Source organism: Astatotilapia calliptera, chromosome 10, assembly GCF_900246225.1.
Source record: "Astatotilapia calliptera chromosome 10, fAstCal1.2, whole genome shotgun sequence".
NCBI lineage: Eukaryota > Metazoa > Chordata > Actinopteri > Cichliformes > Cichlidae > Astatotilapia > Astatotilapia calliptera.
Window position 1 is genome coordinate 18,758,934 of NC_039311.1, and position 19,106 is coordinate 18,778,039.

Here is a 19,106-nt window from a genome sequence, read left to right on the forward strand (position 1 = left end):
GGTGGCCCTGTGGGTGTGTCCCTCCAAAGAGGGACAATGGAGCCTCTGATGATCCTCTACCTCTGACCCAGTATGAACCTTCCAGATCCCTCAGGTCATCTGGATCCGGTCTTTTATCAGTTCCCAGAGTCAGAACCAGACACGGAGAAGCTGCATTCAGCTTTTATGCTCCATATATCTGGAACAAACTCCCAGAAAGCCTCAGATCAGCTGAAACACTCAGTTTATTTAAATCCAGGTTGAAGACTCACCTGTTCTCAGCTGCATTTGAATAAAGCACCAAATCCACACTTTTAAGCTTAAATTTCAAAACTTACATTTAACTACTGATTTTATCTACTGTTCTGATTTTATCTGTTTTGATTTTATATACTGTATTGTTTGTTTATTTGTTAATTAGTTTGTTTGTTTGTTTGCTTGTTTTAATCAATTTGAAATCATGCTTTTTATTTGTTTTTGTTTCTAATGTCTTTGTAAAGCACTTTGAATCACCTTGAAACAATCAGCCAAGGTTTCAGGTGAGCTAATTGTGAAACCTGGCCCCACCCTTTCATGTGATTTCCTGTGGTCAGATGGCCCAGGATGTGAGTGGGCGTTAAGGCATCTGGGAAGGGATCTCAAAACTGGATTATAGATGGCAGAGAGTTGGTGTCGTAAACCCCCGCCTCTGTTCAAAGATGGTCACTCACAATGAACAATGATGGCTTCTTTCACTCCTCTTTCAAACCATCTGTTTTCTCTGTCCAGAATGTGAACATTGGCATCATCTAAGTAGTGACCTTTGTCCTTTAGATGCAGATGGACCGCCGAGTCTTGTCCTGTGGAGGTGGCTCTTCTATGTCTTCAAGCAACTCCAGACGCTTTTCTTTCCAAGCTCCTTAGACTACGATGACCTGGATGACTGAAAACCTTCACAGACCTTCACAGACATAAATTAAGAGCTGACTGTAGCTCAGGTGGTAGAGCAGGTCAGCTACTAACCAGATGGCTGGTGGTTCAGTCCCAGGCTCCTCTAGTCTGCATGCCAAATATCCTTGGGCAAGATACATCCATCGGAGTGTGAATATCTATGAATGTTATGTAGTAAACACTTACAAAATGTGATTGGCTGAATGAATTAGTTGTGTAAAGTGCTTTGAGTGCTCAGATAGAGTAGAAAAGCGCTATATAAGAACCGTGGATTGTTTTACACTCCAGAAATGTTTGCTTACTACAAGACTTTGTTTCTTTTTAAAATATTTACTCCCCTAACAAATAAAACTTGGTTCTGTGACTACATTCAAAGTCCAAATACCTTTGTTGTAGGTTCACAGTTTAACCAGACAGGCCGGTTTCCAGCCAGTATTATGCTTGCCACACCCAAACCTGTTCAACCAGAAAGTCGGAGAATGGTTGCTTCTCACATACTGTGACGTTTGTTTTTTAAGCATCCTTGTTTTGATTATGCCGTGTTACATAATGAACATGTATGTTACAATTAATATACATTAAAAATGTGTCAAACGCACAATAAAAAGAGTATGGATACTGTAAATACACTGTTTTTAATGTTAGAATTTCCTTTAAATGTGATTGTGGGTGACCACTGAATGAATCCTGTTGAACACAAACATTGAGTGGAAACAAAAAAACAGTAACACATATTCTCAGATTTGTAAACAGTAAAAATATTTATTTACAGTAGAAGTGGTGCATTGAGAATTTTGTATACATAGTTCTGAAAAACAATCTACAAGCACAGGAGCAAAAGTGAACATTTTAAAAAGATACATAAGCATATGGATATACTAGACTTGTTAGCACTTACACAACATAGTACTTTTGACACAAACACACACACACAGCTGTAGACTATGTAGACTTGGGTGTGGTTCCTTTCTTGGTGTTAACATCATCTCAAAACACTCCAACACTCTCATGAGGAGTCACGTTTCATCAAGTAACCTGAATTACCAACACACACAACCCATAAACTCTGGTGCATCTGTCCCAGTAAATATTTCAGACGTAGCCTTTCCCAGATATTGGTGCTGAGGCATCAGACCTAGTGGCAGCTGTGTACCTTGCATTGTAGGGTTCTTTTTCTTTTTTGGGGCAGCTGGCACAGAGTAATCCCCCTCCGATAAGCATCAAAGCAGAAGCACCCCATCCGATATACAGCGAGGCACCCATCTCTCTCTTCTGGGCCGCATTCAGAAGAGGGCTGTAGAACTCCTGGATAATAGTGTTGGCTGTCCAGCAGACAGGGACAAGGCAGAGGACCGCAGCGATGATGAACATAACCCCAGCTGCGACAGCCACTTTATCTTTTTGCTGTTGATCCTCCACACAGTTGGTGCATCTTCCTCCAGCTACAGCGAGCAGAATAGCCATGACGCCTACCACAATGGAAATGATAGTCAGGGCCCGAGCACCCTGGAGGTCTCCGGTGAGGGCGAGCATGGAGTCGTAGACCTTGCATTGCATCTGGCCTGTGCTCTGGACCACACAGCTCATCCAGATACCTTCCCAGATGACCTGTGAGGTGACAATGTTGCTGCCAATAAAAGCAGTGACCCTCCACATGGGAACAGCGCACACAACGATGACTCCAATCCAGCCAATGATCCCCAAGGCTGCACCCAGCATTTGGAAGCCAGCAGACACCATTTTGGTCAGATTTGTTCTTCAAGCTGCTTCAAATTAAAGTCCTTTCTCTTTTCAGAGGTTGCTGATAAAGCTCTGAGTGCGTATCGACGTTCTCACTGTGGAGTGATACAGGCTGTTGAATATTTGTTTCTTCCTTGCGATGAAGTCGAGTTTTCTGCCAGTCAGACAAGTCTGCTGAATGGGTGAGGAGTGGAGCAGGTACAAATGCCTGATGGAGGAGGGGCAATGGAGAAACAGCGAACCGTCATCAGCACCTGCTCTTCGGGTCCACTCCCTAAATGTAAAGTTTCACCTGAACAGGTGAGCCGGTGAGCAGGTGGGTGGAGTGATGTCCTGAATGTCTGGTGACTCAGTCAGTCTGAAATGACAACACCTCTGACCAAAACTTCCGACTAACCAAAAATGGTCATGTGCTCAGTGTTTTTGTTGTGTTACACCTGCGCTGATAATGGATGGCATCCCGCTGGAGTTCTCTCTCAAGTAAATGCACATAAATGGCCTTGCAAAAGACTCTCTGGAAGAACTGTATCTTTCACTTTACAGCATGTCAAGAGGTTGAGGGGGATGGACACAGCTCAGGACTGAGGGGAATATTATTCTTTCACTTAAAGTTAATTCGAATACTTTAATTGATTTTAATATTAAAAGTGTAGTTAAGAGTACAATCATTTGCTTGATTAGGCTTTGACTATGTCCCTAAAAACAATAATGATCAGTTTTAATCTCATATGAGTATTAATAATCTTTGACAGGAAATTATCTTCATCTGCTTTTCCCAAAGTCCCAACGAGAGAGTGATATATTTCCTTATAATTAGTTTTTTAAGAAATCATAAATAACACAAACAGTTTTTTATAAAATACTATCCAGTCATATGCAAGTCGGAGTAACAAGTAATATCACAAACTGCCCACCTCCTATTACCAGTTTTAATTTGCTTTTTATATAAAATAATATATTTATATAAATATCTACTTGTACATACTTGAGAGTAAATTTAAACAGAATTTCTCTTACTACTATATGGCCCACCTGCAGTACCTTCGCAGCCCACCAGGGGCCCCAGCCCACGCTTCGGGAATCCCTGACCTATTTTATTAGATAACTGCATCCAGTGTAAAATACAAAGGTTCAGATAAAGTAAATTAAGTAAATTAAGAACAGTAAAATAATTAAATCATAAATTGAAATGAAAAGAACAAAGTACACCTAACTGTTTGCTCTACATTTGTGTTTGACCTCGAATGAAAAATTAGCAGAAATAACATGTAAGCGAAGTAGTGTAAATCTTTCAAGCACTTACTCTTCACCAAATTCATGAATTACTGGTGTGTGGGGTTTTTTCAAAGAAGTGCACGTAGTGTAGGGTGTCACTTACAGTCAGCATGAAGGAAAACAGGAGATGAACCAGCTCCAGATGTCACTCTTCCACTCTGTTTGCTTTACAGATTGTGAGATTGTTGCCTCTCCCAGTAGCTCAATACTGACAAACTCATATTATCCTATAACATTCTTGTGTGTGATGTGTGATATCTAATCAACCTATGCTTCCATAAACACTTCACAAGACACACCTGTTGTCCTGTCACTTCTGTTTTCTCAAACTGTTCCTGGAGAAAGAAAAAATAATATACAATCTTATTTCTGAACATGTTTGGACACTGTCTAAAATGTCAATAAAACAGATAATGTGATTTGCAAATCTCCCAAACTCCTGTTTTATTCTCTATAGAACATGGGGAACATGTCAAAAGGAAAAAAGGGTCATCCAGCTTGTCAACAGCTCTCAGTGTAAAAGCCAGCATCTCTGAAGGTATGGCAGTGCCTTTGGATATAGTAGCTTTCAGGTGGCATCTTTTTCAGAAAAGGCCTTGCATATTTAACAAAGACAATTCTAAAACGCATATTGCATCTATTACAGCAAAATGGCTTCATAGTAGAAGAGTTTTGAACTGACCTGCCTGCAGTCCAGACTTTTTACCAGTTAAAAATATGTGGAGCATTACGAAATGAAAAGAAGACCCAGAATGAATGAACTGTTAGTCCTACATCAGACAGAGATGGGAACACTGTGCTCTCCCAAAAAGTTCAGCAGGTGCTTACCTTATTTCCAGATGTTTACACACTGCTGTTAAAAGAAGAGGCAATGCTACTGTGGCACCCCTGTGAGGGAATGACCACATTAATGTTATTTTGTGTAAAACACTCATGTAACGGGACATTTTTCATTGCTATATGTATTTATTTTCAGTTCTTTAAGAGGATAGAAAATCCATGTAATAGGGATTCATTTTATGTTAGAAAGCAGTGAGGGCGGAACTTTGGTGCTTGCTCCGGGGTTTGGGGGTGCAGTAAGTGGAACCCACCTTCCGCTGCTTCCTCAGACACGTTCTGGAGGAAAGCAGAGACGCATCGTGTCTTCCTTACTCCGCTCTTCACCTGCTTTTACAGGTCGGTAAATGGTGCTCGCACCGAAAATGTTGTTTATTGTTACCATGGTTACCCACGTTAACGTGAATGAGAGAGTTAAGGCGGTCCGCCCGAGTTAATTACATGTAAACGCGGGAGAAAACCCGAGGAGTGTCCCGTGCGACCGCACCGCGAGCCCGCTCGTTAGGTGGAGCGCTCGTGAAGCAGAGTCAGTGCGCTCCTATGCTCGGTGCAAACGTGTTGTAATGCTCCAATCGAATCAGTTCTGTGAGATGTGAATGTTAATAGTTATGTTGAAAGTGACTGAGTAGATTAGCTAGTGTAACACAAGCACTCTGAGCAACTCTGTGTAGCTAACAGAGGCATTCACGGGTTAATTAAACAAGCTGTGTTTCATGATGCACTAAATAGTGATTTTGCCAGTAAATTACTGGAGGGAACAAATGTAATGTATTTACCAATGCTGTTATTGAATATAACTGTTTAGCCAGTAAGACACTGCAGAAGACAATGTGATGTGTTTATTGATATGATAAAAGAATGTAGTTGTTATGGAAAGAAGTGTGAACTTAAGAAACTGAACCAGTTAAAAGAGTATATTTCACTGATGTTGTGAAATAAGTAAAGGTAATTGATGTGAATGAGGAACCAGCTGAACAGTATATTGAAAGCTCATGTTTAGTGTTTTATAGCATTTATTTGTGTGAAATAAATCAGACTCAGACACGTTCTGGAGGAAAGCAGAGACGCATCGTGTCTTCCTTACTCCGCTCTTCACCTGCTTTTACAGGTAACATATTGTCATCGTGGTCTTCATCTTTGGGACCCGTAACAAATCTTGGGGGCTCGTCCGGGATCGGCGCCACCTTGTGGTCGGGGCTGATCCATAAATGACATCTGGGACCAGGACGCGAGCTGATGCTGGCTGAGCGAGCTGAGAGTTGGAGCCGAGACTGATCCATCGTCGTGCTGAGTGGCCCATTGAGAGGGACAGCAAGGAGTTGCAGCCATGGCCGAGGGAGGGAGGAAGAGCCTAGTGTGGGACATTAGGAGAAGCCTACTCACCCTGTCAATGGGAGAACTCTACAAGATCGCTAAGAAGGTGGGTCCAGCGGACCCGGGTCAGCCAGAGCTCGACGCAACAGACCAGGAGGGCTGCTTTGACCACATCAGTTCTTTCATGTACAGTAAGCCACTGCTTGAGGCAGAAGATGGTGGGATGGTGGACTTGTTAATGTTAAAGGACTTCATTGATGATGTGATTGAAAATCGACAAGTATGTGATGATAGTGTGTACGCAGATTCACCTGTTACACAGACACTTACACAAACTCTGCAACCAGCTCACCCCTCAAGTGGCATGGGTGATAGTCCTACGCAACCTGTTCCGGTGACCACGATAGCTAACATGGTTAACCGGCCGCCAGTTGCAGGTACAACTAGTCTTACTGGCCTAGCTAGCTCTATCTCTGATATCACTAACACTGAGCTGCAGGAGATGTTAAATAGCTATGAGGCGCTTGGTAAAAAACTGAGACAAAGTGTAATGGTCCCCACTGAACAATCACCTCGACAGCCTACAGGTTTGCTAGTTCAAGCTAACCTAACACAGAGCGACCCATTTCAACCCAACCCACCCGGGCAGTCACGGGCCCAGCCCACTCGTGAGGGGATGATCTCTCTGAGAGACCTCTCTTATCTCCAGAGAAGAGAATTTAGAGTACAAGGGGGTCAAGTTGGTGACCATTCATCCGACATTAGCTACAACAACATTTGCAAACAGATGGATGAGGGGATTAGAGAAGGCTTCCCTGACGCAGAGATAGTTCGTGGAGTGCTCAGGATAATAAAGCCTGGAACTTTTAAAGATATGCTAATCAATAAAGACGATTTGACTGTACTTGAACTGAAGGGGTTCCTCCAGGCCCACCTGAGAGAGAAAAATAGTACAGAACTCTTTCAGGAATTAATGTGTGCCAGACAAGACGAGAGTGAGACACCACAGCAGTTTCTCTACCGGGTGATAGGGTTGAAGCAGCGGGTCCTCTTCACCTCCAAAATGTCTGATGCAGGCATAAAATACAGTCCAGCTACTGTTCAGGATGTTTTCTTGCACTCAGTCTACCAGGGGCTTGGGTATAAGCACAGTGACATTAGGCGAGAGTTAAAACCTCTGTTGTCAAGCGGAGAGGTGAGTGATGAAACAATTTTGCGCCACATAATGAGAATCACTAGTGAGGAAAGTGAGAGGCAAAAGAGAATAGGCTCGTCCCGTCGACAGAACACAACTAACGCACATAGTGCTCAGTCTGAGCTCAACACCATCCAGGAATGTAGTAAGCAAGACCGACCAGTTGACATAACTAAGACTGACCCGATTAAAGAACTCACAGCTAAAGTTAATGAGCTCGCTGGGCTGGTGGAGGCAATGAGACAACAGACTCTAGCACGAGCCTCAGACCTAGCGAACCCATACTCACAAAACAGGTCAAGAAACAGAAAAGACAAAACCTTTGGGTGTCCAAACTGTGTTGAACAGAACCGTCCAGATTGTTGCCATTGCTTCATCTGTGGGGAAGAGGGTCACAGGGCGGTTGGCTGCTTAAAAAAATCTAAGAACCAGGGAAACGTGAACCGGTCTCTGCAGCGGGGCGCCCAGTGACCGAGTCCAAAAGAGAGCCCCACAGTGAGCGCTTAAGGGAGGTGAGGACCCAACCTAGCCTTAACAGTAGCAAACCCAGTCTCCCTTCACCAGTCACATCAGGAGTTAACCGGCAGCAGGGTGAGGCACTCGCTACGTCTGGTGTTATGACACCCCACACTAAACGTGGGGCAGTTGCTAAGCTAATCGGTAAGAAAGCCCTCATACAGTGTAATTTGAATGGCTTAGCAGTGAAAGCACTACTTGACACAGGTGCTCAAGTTAGCATCATAAGTCGAGATTGGAAAGACAGATACTTGCCTGACTTAGTCATGCGACCTCTGTCAGAGATCATCGAGGAAATTGATGAGTTGAAAGTGTGCGCAGTCAATGGGGAAACCATACCATTTGATGGCTGGGTACCCATCATGATCAACTTACCGGGGGGTGAAGACCCCAGCCTCTCCGTCAGTACTCCGGTCCTCGTCAGTACTTTGCCAATGGACAAACCATTGATCGGTTTCAATGTCTTGGAACAGATCATTGAGGGGCAACCAGAGCGGTTGATACCTACTCTTGTTACCTTGCTGTGCAATGCCATCTGTCTTCCCCCTGAGAAAGCTGAGGTGGTCGTAAGCTTCATCCAGACAGCAGAGCCAAACATGAAGCAAGGGCGCTTGAGAACAGGTGAAAGGGATGTGATTATCCCTGCTGGACAGGTCACCTGGGTAAAGTGCCGGGTTCCATCATTCATGAATCCACCTGATTGTTTGGTGCTGTTTGAGGCTGATGAGGGTAATCAGGCCCTAGAGCAGTTGGATGTTTGGACGGGGTTAGTTGAAATACAGAATCCAGCTAAGCCGTACGTCGCCATTGCCCTGAGTAACGACACCAAACATGATATCACCTTGACGAGGAAGACTGCCCTGGGCACCCTACAGCCGGTTGAACGTATTGTGGAGGCCGAGGCCCCAAACGAGTCCCAACCTACCGTAACAGTTCGCGAGGTAACGGTGGAGCCAGCTGAACCTCTCCCAACGTCATGGCATCCGCCAGTGAACCTTGAACATTTGGAGGAGGAACAAAAAGAGATTGTGGAGAGAATGTTGTTCGACGAGTGCAGGGCCTTTGCGAGGGATGGGAATGATATTGGTTGTAATCCTGATCTGAAAATGGTGATAAACCTAAAGGATGACATACCAGTGCAGAGAGCATATACTTCCATACCTAAGCCGCTGCTACAGGAGGTTAAAGAGTACGTGCAAGACCTCCTGGTGAAGGGATGGATAGTAAGATCCAAGTCCTCTTATGCTGCTCCCATCGTGTGTGTACGGAAGAAAGACGGTTCACTCCGTCTTTGCATAGACTACCGTCTATTGAACCAGAAAACTGTTCCGGACCGACACCCACTACCTCGGATACGCGACCTGCTTGACACCTTAGGGGGATACTCCTGGTTCAGCATCCTTGATCAAGGCAAGGCTTACCACCAGGGGTTTGTGGATGAAGGCTCCCGCCATCTCACCGCCTTCACCACACCCTGGGGCCTATACGAATGGGTGAGAATCCCGTTTGGGCTCACTAATGCACCCGCCGCCTTCCAGAGAAGTATGGAAGAGATCTTAGGTTCGCTGAGGGATGACTGTTGCGTACCATACCTTGACGACATCCTCTGTTACTCACAGTCTTTTGAAGCCCATGTCGAGGTGGTCCGCAAAGTTCTTCAGGTCCTACAGGTCCACGGTGTGAAGCTGCGGCCTGAGAAGTGTGAGCTTTTTAAAGCAGAAGTTCGTTACGTGGGGCGCTTAGTTAGCGCTGAGGGCGTCAGGATTGACCCAAAGGATCTGGAGGCTGTCTTGGCCCTGAAGACCAAGTCACCGCAGACGGTGGGTGATCTGAGGCGGGTCCTGGGCTTCCTTAGCTACTATCGCTCTTTCATACAGAACTTTTCGAGGATAGCTCAGCCACTGTACGAGCTACTCCAGAGCAAGTCTTCAGAACGGCCCACTCGTAGCCATCAGAGTAAAACCAAAGGGCCTCAAATGCCATCAAGGGCGCCCATAGACTGGACTCCTGAGCATCAGAGGGTACTGGAACAACTGGTTGACATGCTAGTCCATCCTCCAGTGCTAGCATATCCAGACTTTGACCAACCCTTTGTTTTGCACACTGATGCATCCGAGCAGGGACTGGGCGCTGTACTCTACCAACAGCAGGGCGGGAAGTTGCGCGCCATTGGCTATGGGTCACGAACCCTGTCACCTGCTGAACGGAACTACCACCTGCACAGTGGCAAGTTGGAGTTCCTGGCTCTTAAATGGGCGGTGTGTGAAAAGTTCAGAGATTATCTGTTCTATGCACCACACTTCACCATTTACACAGACAATAACCCGCTTACGTATATCATGAGCACAGCTAAGCTGAACGCAGTTGGTCATCGATGGGTTGGGGAATTGTCTGATTTCCGATTTAGCATCAAATACAGGCCAGGAAAAACAAACATAGATGCCGACACGCTGTCCCGCGTTCCTCTGGATGTGAACAACCTTGCGTCAGTGTGCACCGAAGAGTTGTCACATGAGGTGGTGAGAGCGGCTTGGGAGGGAGCAAGAGTAGCCCAGCAGAAAGAAGTTGCGTGGGCGGCTGTCCTTTTAGCTTCCTCCCAGGATGCCATGCTGCAGCCAGGCGCGGCTCTCCAGGAAGTCAAACCTGATGACCTGATGCAGGCACAAAGGGATGACCCCACGATGAAGGAGGTCATCAGACTTAAAGAGTCTAATGTCAGACTCAGTGAGAGTATCAGGAGGTCGTTAGAAGGATCTGCTTGTAAACTCCTCCGCGAGTGGGACCGATTACACCTCGAAAGTGGAATCTTGTACAGACGAACACCCGAACGGAAACAACTAGTCCTACCTCTCCTGTACCAGCCTATGGTCTTGAAACATCTTCATGACCAGATGGGTCATGTCGGTACTGAGAGGGTCCTTCATCTCGCACGAGAGAGGTTCTATTGGCCTCACATGAAGAGGTGCATAGAGGACTACGTCACTAAGAAATGCTGTTGCATTAAACAAAAGAAACCCACAGTTCATGTGCGTGCACCCATGGGCAACCTGAAGTCCAACTCACCACTTGAACTTGTCTGTATAGACTACCTACATCTTGAGAAAAGCAAAGGCGGGTATGAATACATTTTGGTGGTGGTCGACCACTTTACACGGTTCGCTCAGGCCTACCCGACCAAGAACAAATCCGGGCGGACTGCAGCCGAGCGGATCTACAATGATTTTATACCTCGCTTCGGGTTCCCCAACAAACTCCATCACGATCAGGGGCGAGAGTTCGAAAATGAGCTCTTCCGAACTCTTGGGCAGCTCTCAGGGGTTGGTCATTCTCGGACATCCCCATACCACCCCCAGGGTAATCCTGCAGAACGATTCAACCGCACCTTGCTGCAGATGTTGCGTACCCTGACAGACAAAGAAAAGGAAACATGGAAAGATCATCTCCCACAGGTTGTACACGCATATAACTGTACTCGTCATGAGTCCACTGGTTATTCCCCACATTTCTTGCTTTTTGGCTGTCACCCCCGCCTTCCGGTCGATCTGCTGTTCGGCCTGGTTGAGGAAACTGAACCAGTGTCGCACGGGGGGTATGCTGAAAAGTGGCGTAAGAGAATGACAGAGGCCTATCAGGTTGCCACCAAAAATAGCCTTTCGGCTAGTGCTAAGGGGAAGTCGTACTATGATCGGAAGGTGAGGGGAGTGGTACTGAAACCAGGGGACAGAGTGTTGGTGAGGAACTTAGGCGAGCGGGGTGGACCTGGCAAATTACGCTCCTACTGGGAGAACAGGATATATGTGGTCAAGGAACAGGCTTCGGATAACCCAGTGTATGTCGTCCATCCAGAGGGTAATGACCAGGGAAGGACTCGGACCCTGCACCGGAACTTGCTCCTCTTGGTCAATGATTTGCCAGTAGAGTTCCCACCACAACCAACTAAACTAACCTTAAGATCGACTCACAAACAGACCAATGCTCGAGTGAGGGGTAAAGACAGTGAAGGACGGATAGAAAATGCTGAGACCTCTGATTCAGATGATGACCCGGGTAGTGGCTACTGGCTGAGGGTACCACCAATCCAGGCTGAGTTCAGAACAACCGTCCCTTCCGGGAAACAGGCTGTCAGCCAGGACAGATTGGAACCGGGTAGGCAGACGCAGGCTCAGTTTGAAGGAGGATCTGTTCTGAGCCCGAGAGATCTTGAAGAGCCAGGACGAAGGACACCTGTGATAGATGCCGAGGACATTGTTGAGAATCTGTCAGAGGTGGCTGGAGCCCACGAAGGAGGTCCATTAGGAAGAGGGGGTCCCATGGCACCTGAGAATGGAGATGAAGTTGAGACTCACCAGTGTGACCGCGAGGGGAGTAACAGTTCGGCAGCCCTTAGCTTGCCTCAGTCAGAAGTGGAACCTGAGTTACCTCGACATGAGTGCTGTGATGAGCAGGTAGGAGACTCTCAGTCTAGCTCACCTGCCCCACTGAGGCGATCCACCCGACAGAGGCGTCCAGGCCAAATGCTCACCTATTCATCTCTAGGTCATCCAACATACCAGTCACGGCCCACTGTAAACATGGTAGATACTTACCTCGTGCCTTCGGCCACCCTGTGGCCCCCACAACCAAGCCTATCTTCGTTCCAAGGCCCACCGGTCGTCCAGGTCCCATATATCTCTCTTCTCTACCCCATATGTAGTTATTAGGAAGAAGCCCTAAACTATGGTGGTTGCTTAATCCTAGAGAACCAAACATTCCTAAGTGCTTGAAGTTTTAATTTAAGGGTTTGATTATTCACTGTCCGAGATTTGACGAGAATACAGAGATTGGGAGTGTAAATTTGTTTCAAGTGTCAGGAGCCACTTTTGTTGTAGGGGAGTGTGTGGCACCCCTGTGAGGGAATGACCACATTAATGTTATTTTGTGTAAAACACTCATGTAACGGGACATTTTTCATTGCTATATGTATTTATTTTCAGTTCTTTAAGAGGATAGAAAATCCATGTAATAGGGATTCATTTTATGTTAGAAAGCAGTGAGGGCGGAACTTTGGTGCTTGCTCCGGGGTTTGGGGGTGCAGTAAGTGGAACCCACCTTCCGCTGCTTCCTCAGACACGTTCTGGAGGAAAGCAGAGACGCATCGTGTCTTCCTTACTCCGCTCTTCACCTGCTTTTACAGGTCGGTAAATGGTGCTCGCACCGAAAATGTTGTTTATTGTTACCATGGTTACCCACGTTAACGTGAATGAGAGAGTTAAGGCGGTCCGCCCGAGTTAATTACATGTAAACGCGGGAGAAAACCCGAGGAGTGTCCCGTGCGACCGCACCGCGAGCCCGCTCGTTAGGTGGAGCGCTCGTGAAGCAGAGTCAGTGCGCTCCTATGCTCGGTGCAAACGTGTTGTAATGCTCCAATCGAATCAGTTCTGTGAGATGTGAATGTTAATAGTTATGTTGAAAGTGACTGAGTAGATTAGCTAGTGTAACACAAGCACTCTGAGCAACTCTGTGTAGCTAACAGAGGCATTCACGGGTTAATTAAACAAGCTGTGTTTCATGATGCACTAAATAGTGATTTTGCCAGTAAATTACTGGAGGGAACAAATGTAATGTATTTACCAATGCTGTTATTGAATATAACTGTTTAGCCAGTAAGACACTGCAGAAGACAATGTGATGTGTTTATTGATATGATAAAAGAATGTAGTTGTTATGGAAAGAAGTGTGAACTTAAGAAACTGAACCAGTTAAAAGAGTATATTTCACTGATGTTGTGAAATAAGTAAAGGTAATTGATGTGAATGAGGAACCAGCTGAACAGTATATTGAAAGCTCATGTTTAGTGTTTTATAGCATTTATTTGTGTGAAATAAATCAGACTCAGACACGTTCTGGAGGAAAGCAGAGACGCATCGTGTCTTCCTTACTCCGCTCTTCACCTGCTTTTACAGGTAACATATTGTCATCGTGGTCTTCATCTTTGGGACCCGTAACACTACAAACTGAGATATGTTGCTTCAAAATCAGCAAATATATTTCCTAAAATATTGCATTTCCTTAAACAACTGATATGTTTTTTATATTCTATTGGGGGTTTATGAGATTTACAAATCATTTCAGTCTGTTGTTATTTACATTTTACACAGTGTCCAAACTTTATTTTTCAAATAAATATGTGATTTATGAAGTGGGAAAAATATTAAGAAGGCGTACAAACTGCAGGCTGAGGTTGGAGGTGAGAGAAGCTCTGTGAGTGTTCTGAAGCTCAGACTGAAGGCCAATTGTAAATGTGAACATACAAGAGCTTTTTGTTTGCTGAAGGTTACAAGAAAAGAGCTTTTGTTGTGTATGAAGCTCATTTAGGGTGAGTGGATGAAGGCATCAAAGAGTAGTCAGTGAGGTGATGTACAACATATTTGGCATGTCTGGATTTTGCAGCTATTGCAGCAAATCAAAGCATTGAAATCAAAGGAGAATGATAAACTCTGTTTTGTCTGCTATGTTTCCCCTTTTATCTGTTATTCCTCGTTGTGCCCAATAGGTGACAGCAGTGTCTATTTTTGTGCTTGTGCATGTATGGCATATGCACACGCAGTTGGTGATGTGAACTCTTTTTCTGCGTAACCAGAATCTGAGGTTGCAGTTAGTAGAAGCAGCCTATTAATTTGAAACTTTGCATTTACAGAAAGTAATATCAACTTTAACCTTTTTTTCGATGCAGTACATGTACTAAGAGATATATGTCTGGAAGATTGTGAAAGTGTGCTATCACCTGTGCTCAAACATCCTTTATTTCCATTTCTTATGTGACCATAACTCTCTAAGCACCCATTAAATGCAAGGCTCCACCCTCCTTTAGAGCATTTATGGCTTTGTAGCCAACGTTCTGCTTCTAGAACAGAAGAACAGACAACAAAGGCTGCCTGTGGAAATCACCATCTCTCTGTGCACTGAACTGCTTGAAATGAAATGGGATTGACAGTTTGCTGGAAACTTGAAAAATCAGTATATTTGAAAAAAGAATTTTTTTAAATCGCCTAAACATACAAACAGTTAAAATAATGTAAATGAAGCAAAAACCGTGTTTGTACAGTTCTAACTAGCTTAAAAGTCAATATTTAGTATGTCCACCTTCATTCTTCAGCACAGCCTGAACTCTCTTGGGAAAAGTTCCTTTTAATTTCTTTAGTCTTCAAGAATAATTTCCCAGGTTTCATGAAGGACATTCAAAGCTCTCAATGTTGGCAAACTTTTCTTCCCATTCAAGCTCTGGAGAGGCCAAAATGGCTAATAGTGTGTTTGGAATCGCTGTTGTGCTTAAAAATGAAGCTGCTATCAATCAGACGCTTTCCAAGTAGTACTGCGTGATGGATCACAATCTGACATTTTTCTGCTTTCATGATTGAAGAAATGACTTTCAGATACTGTAACTTCTTTTTTTTGTTAACCACTTGTCCAATTTTCTCATTTCCTCATGCTAACATAAGCCAAATTTCCAATCTTTTAGATGTAAATTTGGTTCTTATTTGAGTTAGGGGCCTGTTTTTATCCTTCAATGATTCCTTTGTAGATATAAAGTGGCTTTACAAAAAAAAAAAAAAACATTACTGAAATGTTTTTGTCGTTGAAAATGAGTGAAAAAGCAAACACTGTCCAAAGAAAAACTTGAGAAAGACCTTGGGAAAGTCCAGAGAACTTTTGATCAAAACCATTTTAAAGCATTCAAAGAAATCTGGAAGCAAAAAGAGTGGATGAAGAAATGGCATTAGACTTTTGCAGAGTACTGTATCTCAGTGAGAGCTTGTGATTAATATCTTAATATGAAAGAAGCTTTTTAATGTTTTATATGAAGTAGCGCTGCAGACAGTTCAATCTGTAATCTGGAAAGAGATAAATACTCAGTTAAATATGTTAAATATAAAGTTTTATCTATTATTTGAAAACTGACTAACAGTTTAAGTGTTACTGTAGGTGAAAGAGGAAAAAGTGCCTCTCATGTTTTCTGTATTCGGGTTACTATGCTCCTTGTGTTGGCAGTGGGTTGATACTCATACAGATATACTATCTGGATTTCCTCTGGTAGTTAACCAAATGATACGGTTGCTGTTTACGCTTGAAATCCCTGTTTACACCCCCTTTAGATATGATGAAGGTTCTCAAACACACACACAGAGGTAGAAAACACAAAATGGGTAATCCCTCTGTAAACTGAAACTAATTCATCAACTGACAAAACAATCCATTGAAATTATCCACAAAATGTAAATCTGCTTCAGTGAAAATTATATTAAAAAAAATATCACTATTGATAATCATAGACCATTCTCAATAACATATTCAAATTATTTTCAATTGAGATCCAGCTCTCTGAGACCATTTTATGGCAAAATAATATCTAAACTTTCCAGTAGTCATAGTCTTCCTGTTGCTTCTTGGTGAATAATTCTCAACAGGCAGTTCCAGGAACTGGGTTGCATAACTGGCCGATCAAAACACTTGAGTCAGCATTCATGCTTCTAGTTTTTGTTTTGCATCTCTTATCCTGTTGAGTACATAGCACTTGAAGTTGTAGTGTACTGAGTTTAATTAGTAACACAACGCAAGTACAGTATTGATACGATCGTTCTATTTCCCACAAAGGCACAAGCTGGGGTATTACTAGTATTTACAATTCATTCAACAGAAACAAGTTAGCAGAGAAGGATGTAAAAACATTACTGTCACACCAAAATTAGATTCATAATTTTAAGGTGATAAATCTGCTGTTTGGTTTTACATGTGGTTTTTCTTTTGCTTAGTTTTTTTTTTTAAGAAAAAGGCCATCCTCATAACTGAATCACAGATACAACTGACTCTGGATGAGAAACTTTCATTAATTATACTTACAAGGAACAAGGTATTTGAGGCCTCGGTAGGTCGTGTAATCCTTCGTAAGGCAGAACCATGGATTTATTATCTAAAACTACTCCATGTGTATTTAAAGCTTCATATATTAACTAATATCTTTACCAACCTCCAGGAAGACATTTAGATGCTTCTATGTTCAAAAAACAAATTCATTTTTATAACTAATTCTAAAGTGCAGTAACCAGCTTTACGATACTGCTTAGTGCACTCGCAAGATAGTTCTCAATGAATTAGAGTAAATGAAGCTAAATGTCAAAGAAAAAATGTATGTACCCCTCCTTCTACACCAAAAAATATATACTTTACTAGTATTATTATTATTATTTTAGTAGCCACAAGGGGTTACCAGATGGTCACTGACTGATCATTATTCACCAAATGGTTTGAATGTGTGATTAAATTAGAAGTATGCCGTAATGTCTGTCGAGGCAGACATTACACCGAGACTGGGGGCATGAAAAGAGAGACGAGACTAGACTCTGAGACATGGAGACAAGAGTAACTAAACGCGGAACCACAGGGAATGCACAGAAACCAAGAGACTAGAAATTATAAATAATAATGAAAGCATTAATTAATAAAACACAAAACATTGGATCACCGACCCAGGACCATGACAACATCAACTCTCCTTTTATGCAACTTACTTTGTGTCTGCCAAACCCAAAGAAAACTTGTGATGCAAGAATATTCAGAGTAAGTCACATACTGCCCAGGGCTGCAGGACCATGACATAAGCTGCTTATACCTAAATGGCTAACCACCCCTGAGGAAGAACATTCCTACTTACACAGTTTTGCTTTATACCATTGCATTACTGTTGCCTGAAATCAATACCACCGGACTTATCACTTAAGTGACTATCATGGATCACATTTAGTGGGGTAGAAATTTTGTATCTTTCCAACTAACACATCTCTAGTGATCAATCAAGGTTTACTGAGCTAGCATTTTCACTGACTGATGAAACAACATAATTATGGCAAAGTCACCAGATCACCCCAAAATCTTGGATGAATTTGCTTACAGTGCTGTCTAAGAAACTTGGAAAGAAAAGCGCCTGGAATTCTTTAAGTTTCTTGACAACTGAGTGTTTTACTCAGTTTCTTGCAAGTTACTAATAATATCGTACTAATAATAAAGCTGATATTATCTTACAGTTCAAGGTCAGATATGATACTCAAAATAAAACAAGGTCTCACCATAAAGCAAATGAGATACTGGTCCTATGATCAATGATGAACCTTTTTTTTTCACTCCTTCCTTTATCTAATGCCAGCAATCATTGTCAAGTGTTCCTAATCATTTGCTTCTTTTGGCTCTTCACTGTTGATGGTTGTGTATTTTAGCTAATGCTAAAACATTACCAGATAATGAAGCTAAGTATAAAAATGATAACATGAAATATATTATTGAAATATATCAATTTCTCTTTTATCCTTCAGCTGGGATCTGTCCAAAATTGCCACGGCAAGTGCAAGTTGTAGAGACTATAGCAGTAGCCACCACAAATGTTTGAGTATATTGATTATAATGGTATCAGTGAGAAAGCAGCAAAAATGAGTAATGAGCATTCATTAACTTGCACAAATTAATTTTAAAGCCAGCTGATGCTCCAGAAGCTGCAGATGGTCTCTAGTTTGGTGGATTGTTCAGGCAAGTTTGCTTAATGTCAGGTCCGACTACTATCATGCATTATTAGCAGCTACAGTGATGCCAAAAATTTGCCTAGTGGCTTGTGTACACAAAGGATAGATTTGGAGCAAAAGCAAAGAAAGGAAGGAAGCAAGAATAATAACTGCACTATCATATATTTCTTGTTTAAACACGCAAATAAAGACATACAATTGACAATCAGATTTGAGTTGTTGGTTCACTGTATTGTTTCCTTCCCAAATACAACATTATCTTAATAATTGCCTTTTATTAGGCTTTATCTTATCGTGGTTTCTGGGTCACCTTTTTTTTGACCGGGAGTGTTTGACAAATATTACAGTTTGATAAAGTGTACACGTATGCAAGACAAAGTGTGATCAGGTAGACAAAAGTATTGAGACACTTTCATGGAAATACAGACTCAGTGACTGATACTAAGAACACAGTAGGTCTCTTCACAATACTTTACTACTCTGTACTTTTGTATAAGTCCTTATTTTCATGTTTTGAAACAAGTACATTTTTGTCACACTTAAATGTTTGTCAAACACAGTTTAATGTTAGGCAAAGATAGCCTGTGTACATACAAAACACAGTTTTTAAATGGTGATGTCATTTATTAAGGGGTGAAAGCTATCTAAACCTTCGTTGCCCTGTGTGAAAACAGAATTTTCCTTCTAAAATAAATAATTAGCTGTGCCACCCTTGGGAGTAAAAACTACAATTGAGCATCTGTGCTGACTGAAAGGGAATTTTTTGCATCGCC

The 19,106-nt window shown here is 42.9% G+C and overlaps 1 protein-coding gene across 1 annotated transcript; it reads right to left on the bottom strand.

Annotated features, from left to right (window-relative positions):
• Nucleotides 1-1,646: 1,646 nt before the first annotated feature.
• On the bottom strand, nucleotides 1,647-2,912 carry LOC113031095 (claudin-4-like). Its single transcript, XM_026182980.1, has one exon. It carries the CDS (start codon nucleotides 2,647-2,649, stop codon nucleotides 2,002-2,004), a length of 648 nt encoding a protein of 215 aa, XP_026038765.1. The 5' UTR covers nucleotides 2,650-2,912; the 3' UTR covers nucleotides 1,647-2,001.
• Nucleotides 2,913-19,106: the final 16,194 nt, after the last annotated feature.

Bases quoted from the DNA above. Each gene is read 5' to 3' on its own strand.
- LOC113031095 (XM_026182980.1), bottom strand. From the start codon at position 2,649: ATGGTGTCTGCTGGCTTCCAAATGCTGGGTGCAGCCTTGGGGATCATT.